The following is a 7,364-nucleotide window of genomic DNA, read 5'->3' on the forward strand; positions in this document are numbered from 1 at the left end:
TCCACGCCGCCTTTACTTCCCCAACTCAAAGTCAGTTACCCATTACAGCTGGGTGGGTAGGAGGGGGCGAAAAAAATCCATGCACGAACCGAGGCTCGAACCTGGACTTTCCACTTCGGAGACGAGCGCACTAACCACTCCGCCACTGCACCGACTCTATATAATGCCAAAAATTTGAGGGGTGCCTGATTCCACCGCGTCGTGACACACACACCAGAGTGTGTGTGTGTGTGTGTGTGTGTGTGTGTGTGTGTGTGAAATCAGGTGCTTGTCAAAATAATTAAATCAACAAAGATATCAACATTTTGCCTCCAGTTTGGCATCGAAATTTTATTCTTTGGCTCAACACTTTTTCAAATGTCCATTTAAAAACATATTTTTATGTGGATTTTTACACAAAAAACGTTAAGGCACAAAAATTATTTTCAATTTCCAAGGATTCTCAAGCTATGGAAGTCACCAAACTCTGGCTGCTATTTTCTCACTAATTTTACCTCTGAAACAAGGTGCCCCCACCTCCTTCAATCACAAATATATATATCGACTTCTGTTCAATTCAAGGTAGACAGGTGCTTTTTAATCAAAAGATAGACAAATGCCATGAAAGCTATTGATACCAATAACTCCACTATGCTAAAAAATTGATGAGCGCCTAATTCCACAGTGTCATGACACATTTGATGATCTGGTAATTTGGAATGTTGTACAACAACAATGGAGCCTCTACAGTCTACAGTTGTAAACCTAGATCATTTAGATCTCTAGACGCATAAAACAGTCAAACCCCGATATATTGCCTGCCTTTGGATGATTACAAAGTTGGTCGCACAGCAGGGCTGGTGATATACACATGATGGCACTGATTGTCATCTTCACTAGTGTTAGACTGGTAGAGACTAGAGACCAACTGGTGAATCATGCTTCTACTAGATCTGCTGGGGTGATTGCCATGCATAAGGGAAAAAGGAGTAGCAACCGATTAGCCAACATACGTACATTCAAATTGAAAGAAACTGGGCTATACAGTGGAACTCGGATTCCACAAAGTCGTCGGTCCTGACCGTCAATTTTGTTGAATCTGAGTGTTTGTTATATATAGCAAATATTGGGGTTTTGTGTAGATAATTACTGGCCAGAGCATGTAATGTGTAATGTATTCTCGACTTTCTCTATCAAAGCTAGTTGGGTTTCAAAAGAGAGGCATTTTCGTTTCTCTGAAACCGAAGAAACGCTGGAAAATTCCAGGAAAATACAGTGAACTCTACAAAGCACACTCTGTGCAAAAGAGCTAATTCCTTCAAATGCACGCCTGTGTCATCTTGGATATAATTTAGTTAACGACATATTATTTAGCAAACAAGTTATGTTGCTGCATAGGGCCTCGCATACGGTAACGTTTTATTCCAGGCATTCATTACGTAGATCTATGTCAAGACATGCTCATTGAAATATTGATCAATAGCCGGGGGAAAAAATACACACACACATATATATATATATATATATATATATATATATTATAACTGTTACGCATTTGTATCTCTGATGACGTTCCATGCCCGGACCGCTTGTACCCCCCCTCCTCCTATACGTTCTTATACTAACTGTCTCTGACCGTCTAGCCCTCATCCCATCCCCCCAGACACCTGCACACTCAATTACACGTCACACGTGTTTTGAGCTAGCCACCCGTCCATGTGTACGCGCTAACAACGCGTGTGTTAGGCTGATGATTGGTCCTGTAAGGCAGTTCACCCTGCAAGCGACTTTGTTGAATCTGAGCTTGCTCATGTATGTATGTTTCCGTTGAATCTGAGTTATTCTTAAAAGTCCTTTTGTTGAATCTGAGTTTTTGTTGAATCCTAGTTTGTTAAAACCGAGTTCCATTGTATGTGTCAAGGACTCTGTAGACGTGTCGGGTTTTTTTTTACCCAATGCTCATCAGTCCTTGGGTCACCTTCGACTTAGACCTGTCATATGTAGACTAGAGCTTTAGTTCTTACAATATAAAAGCCCCACAGGTGCCTGCCAGCCTTTTAGGCTTTGGGCTGATATATGGCGACACCAGATATAGTTTTGCCCGCTGGCGCATGTGGGAAAGAGATTATTAAGCAACTACCAAGTGGATTCAGTGTGCTGTGTGTAGTGTGTACCTCAGGGGGTCAATTTGCTGGTGATATATATGGGGGCAAATTTAAATCTATTAGTTTAATAAAGACCATACGACTCAGCTGGCGGACGGTGGTGTGAAGGTGTATACGTTCCTTCTCGCACATTGGCAAAACCTGGTGGTAAACTAGGCTGGCAGTATAACGGGGTACAGTATAACAAGGTTTGACTGTAACTCTAGTCCAACACTAAGTTTATCATGCTACAGCAGAACATAAGTTCATAGAACATCAATAAATTTAAATCACAACTGAGAATATTATATTGACAAAAGACATGAAATCAAGAGACAGATTTACTGACCAGATGATACAGTCATGCTTTTAAACTCATCTGACAGAGGATCATTGTCTTCACTTCCAGAAATGAGTTGTTCCAGTGAGCTGAAATTAGCATTTGCCTCTTGAACCATCATTTTCTGCTTGGATTTTAAATGCTCTATTTTCAAGCATATGAGCACTCGACGCATAGGATTTTCATGATGTTTTTTTATTTCTTGTCCAAAAGTAAGGTATACGAAAGAATCACTGTTCTGTTTGACATCCAATATCGGGATTGATTTTTGCTCCCCACGCTCCAGTTTAAAACTCTTGGATTTTTTGTCAGACAAAAAAATATTAGTTTTGCATAAACGTTGAGCGTGGACAATGTCGTCCCTGACAGTAAGGAGGAGGCCCTTTTCCATGTTCTTTAAGAGTTCACTTATCAACTTGATTTGACACTCATCGATATTTTCACTGCCGTAGAACTGATCTACCAAAGGCATCTCAATTTGTGCCATTTCTGTCGGGCCATGCATTTTCTGTTTGAGCTTGGGAGGATCAGTAAAAAGACAGCCCTTTGAGGGAATTAGCCCTTCCTTCACAAGCAAGTTTTGGTTGAAGCCGTACCACAGTGAGAAACTGAAAACACTTTCCTCTGCTGGCCTCGGAATAGTTTGGACAACTGTGTTGTTCTCTCTTTTTTCCTCTGGCTGTGCTGAGGTGTAAGATCCTAAACTATTATCAGGCGTATTCAGACTAGGCAATGAGGGCAAATTTTCCCCGGAGGCTAGCTGCACTAGATCAACAGACTTGATGGACCTGAGATCTGATGGCATTCTCTGATTGGTCCCCATTGATTCAACAGATGAGAAACTGGGAAATCCTACTTCCCCTACGGCAGCTTCATTCTGCAGTTGAGCAACCATTTCACCAGGGGAATTTTCGTTTGGAATTGTTTGAAGAGGAGGCTGATTCAGCTCACTCCTTACAAGTGGATCTGTTAAGCTGACTGTTACATAGTTTTCAGCTATATCCAGAACCGCTGTGGAAATTTGAGGATTTTCCTGTGGCAAAAGATGAGAGATGGTGTTTTGGGGTGGGGGGGAGGTATTGTCGAGGAAGCAATCGATCTTCTCAAATGGTATAACTGGGGGTGGTTGGGAGCCAGAGCTTGCAGGAGTCGCTGCAATAGAAGCAAACTCATTGTCTATTGAAAAGGAACAGGGTGGTAATGATTTTACAAACTGATATACCCGATAGGGATCTGGATCGTCTTCACTGTGCTGATTCTCCACTTCCCGGATCTCTGGTGTTTTATTGAGGGCACAACGAAGCTGAGTCCTCCACACAGGGTAATCAAGCTTATCTCCCTCCTTGAACTTGCCAGTTTTCCTAGCCCACTCCAGGAATATTTGGGAATCAGCTGGTTTCCACCCTCGTGTCCTGTATTTCTTCCAAGGTACACGAAACATTGACTCTTCTTGGTTTTCCCATACAACTCCTGGGCACTGCCCGATCATGCTGTACATAAATGGAACAAGGCGCTTACGTGACTCCCTCTGTGCCGCCATCTGGGAACAAAAGGCGTAAAATGTTCATGTTTCACACTCAGCAACATGATTTTGATCGTTTGGAGAACAAACAACTCACAAATTGATATCTTTTTTACTTTCATCTGTCCGTATTGATAAAAGTCAAGCACATATTTTTTAATTTGCCAGTGTACAACCAAGCAAAAATATTTAATTTTAAAAGTTAACTTTATTTGGTCCTGTTGATATTAAACATTTCCATTTGGGTGCATTCATGAGATCAGTACAATTAAATGATTTAAGGTAACCTAGCCAACAAATAGCTCATTTAGAGACAGCGACACCACCCTGCCCACGTGTTTCAGTGTAAGCATAGGTTGGTTTCCTCCCAAGGCTGTCTCTAGACGTCTCCACGAGTCTCAAAAAGCTCTCACCCCTCTGTTTGACTGTGTTTCATATAGAGATATTTGTTGAAGTTTAATACTGATGAAAATAAGTCAACTGTTTTATGTTTTAGATGTTCTGCTGTAAATCTCCAGTAATGTATTGACCTCCTTTAGGCTAACATCGAAGAAAACATGTCTGAACCTGAGTTTGCAAAGTCCTGTATTATGTTGGTCATCCAACATTTAGACCTGCATGCAAAGACCTGAGACTGTAAACAGAGCAATTTGTTTTGATCCCATTATAACTGTGGACAGACGAACAAAATGTACAACCTTTTTTTCTGAATATCTCACACCTCATTTGTACTAGATCTAAAGTGTTTCAATTTGGAACAGATATAATTCAAAAGGAATGTTTGACTAAAAATTCATAGAGAAGAAACCTGTTTTTGAAAACGGAAATGGCTTTTATAAAAACCACCCATAAACACAAAATGCACCAATTAAAAAGATCTTGTCTGGCTTGTCATGAAATAATTGGTTTGTTTTTATCCCCTCCTTTACCGTAACTTTTAAACAATAAATATTTCTTTTCTCTTTCAGAGTTTTAAAAAAAGAAAATAATTCTGGAATTCTGAGAACTAGTCCTTTATGTCCTCCTATATGGACTCCTCCCATTTGAACGCGTCATTCGTAATGTTCAGTGTTGGCCAAACACAAAGATCCACCCAACCATGAGTACTCAAAGCTATACTCACTGTACACCTTAGTATGGATCGAGTTGCTTCTAAAGACAGTAGGGTGGCGGGTCAGGTTGCCCAAAGGCATGGTGTTAACATATATTATCTGAAATGTGAAAATGGTCTTTGCCAAGGAATCAAATGTTATATAGTATGTGTGTGTAGAGGTATGTTCACGCTTTTCAAGACAGTTTAGGAATCATGAACACATCGCTATCCTCTGATTCATGTCAGTTTCGTGAACAGGAAAATTGTACAGTGGCAGATGAAGATCTGCCTTGAACTTGAAAATGCTGGAGATGCAGGAAAGTGCTAGCTCAGACATCGTTACGGACAGATGTCTCGTGGGGCTCATCATCCGAATTCTGCACCTTGGTGACGTTTAAACGAGTGCGAATGGTGTGTGTTTGATCTGAAGTGGTCGTTTTGTCTGGGAATTTTTTGGTCTAATTCTCTACTGATGTATATGTACCAAATTCTACCCTTGACATAAAAAAGACATTGAGGGCACTTTAACTTTAGCATTGTTACCGTACCTTGTGGGAAATACGAAATGAGTTGGTGGTGAGGAAATGTTCAATACAAAAAAAGCTGTCTGCTCTTTACTATTCTTAACCATGATGTTGGCCTTTTGGACTGTTGCAATATAGTGCGATCATTGGAACTTTTATGGAAGGCCAAATGCGAACTAGTGCATCGTGCTACAAAAATGGGGACATACCCAACAATGGTGTGGTTTTTTTTACGTGCTATGTAGAGCAAAACTATTCTGTAGAATTATCTAAAATGAGTATCAGACAAATTCCTTTTGACTTACAAATGTTGTGTACAAATTTTTTAAACGCAAAACTTCAGTGTGGGGGAAACCATTTACAAAAAAAGTGTTGTTTTTAAAAAATAACTCTGTAGATTTACACACATTATTCCAGTTGGTGACTTCTAGGTAGGGCTACATTCACTTTAACTTTTACATTTTCGTCTCCCATTATTGGCATATAATTCAAGTTCAGGTGGACCTGATCATTGCAAACCCTGAGTTAGATTATTAAAATTTATGTTGTGAGGTAACTTAATTTGTAGCAATAATTTACGAAGTGGCCAGTCTAGCCGTACTTAGCTAGGTTTGGTCCTATTGACCGAAACCTGTTGAGTACACATGTCTTATTAGATCTAGAAATGATTCAGGTTTAAAATACATGACATCCATGTCAGTAAAGCACCTTTTGGTTTCATCTGAAATACAAATACTTTTGGTATTGCAAACTGAAATTTTATTTAATTCAGCTTTCATTAAGTCTGTCCCTGGGGTTTTATGCACCCCGCATAATTTGGCAAAATTTGATCATTTTTTGCATTTTCCTTCATCATTCTTTGATAAAATTAACAGAATCGCATAATTGCACATTTTTTTGGCTCAGTTTGCATCATTTCATAAATGTTTTTTGCCTTAAACCGCGGGGACAGTTAAGTACGGCTAGCCTTCTACTAAAGTACGTCTAGATTCTAGTAGTACTTATTTTAGGCCCTATTAGAAACATGTTGAATACACAGGTCTATTCAGGTTTTAGATACATGCACTGTCAGTAAGGCACCTTTTGGTTTCATCTCAAATACAAATACTTTAGGTACCAGGTATTACAAAATTAAAATTTTATTTACAATTCAGTAGGCCTTTTTTTGTCGTTTGTCAGTCTAGCCACCATAAGCACGGCTAGCCTGCCACTACTGCCAGTCTAGCCGTACTTAGGGCTAACCTTGCAGTCTGGCCGTCATTAAGTGCGGCTATAGTCTCTTCAATTTAAGTTATTCAGTGTACTGTGAACCTCATTAAATTTACGAATTGACTATATATTTCTCCGAACGTTCGGGAAAATAAAGCTGAACTCTATTTCTCCGAACGGTTTCCGATCTCGAGATTTTTTTGGTTATTTGCGAGGTTTAGGCGTCATCCTTTCATTCTTCCATTCTGCGAGGACTGGGGGGAAGCATTTTTTGCATCAAATTCAATTTCTAGAGCAAGAGATTTTGAAATGTCTGAATATTCAGATACTTCAGTCGTGCATGGTAGGGGCAACGTTCCTTAACATACTTCATTTGAAAATACCTCCAAAAGGCACTGCAGAAAACAAGACTGCTCGACCTTGGAAGTAACCTATTTTGCATTTGGTCACCCAGCAAAAACTAAAATCCTTCATGTAAAAGAAAAAAAAATCCCTCCCCCATCCGTTCACACCTTACACACGCACACGCACACGCACACGCACACGCACACGC

At 39.9% G+C, this 7,364-nt stretch overlaps 1 protein-coding gene across 1 annotated transcript; it reads right to left on the reverse strand.

The window, feature by feature from the left end:
- Positions 1-297: 297 nt before the first annotated feature.
- LOC101864001 (interferon regulatory factor 5-like) lies at positions 298-5,846 on the reverse strand. The gene has a single exon (XM_005104353.2). It carries the CDS (start codon positions 4,001-4,003, stop codon positions 2,465-2,467), a length of 1,539 nt encoding a protein of 512 aa, XP_005104410.1. The 5' UTR covers positions 4,004-5,846; the 3' UTR covers positions 298-2,464.
- Between the last annotated feature and the right edge of the window lie 1,518 nt (positions 5,847-7,364).

This window comes from Aplysia californica, unplaced genomic scaffold, assembly GCF_000002075.1.
Source record: "Aplysia californica isolate F4 #8 unplaced genomic scaffold, AplCal3.0 scaffold00416, whole genome shotgun sequence".
Classification (NCBI taxonomy): domain Eukaryota; kingdom Metazoa; phylum Mollusca; class Gastropoda; order Aplysiida; family Aplysiidae; genus Aplysia; species Aplysia californica.

What these genes read in the sequence shown, in the direction of transcription:
- LOC101864001 (XM_005104353.2), bottom strand. Translation starts at nt 4,003, where the DNA reads ATGGCGGCACAGAGGGAGTCACGTAAGCGCCTTGTTCCATTTATGTAC.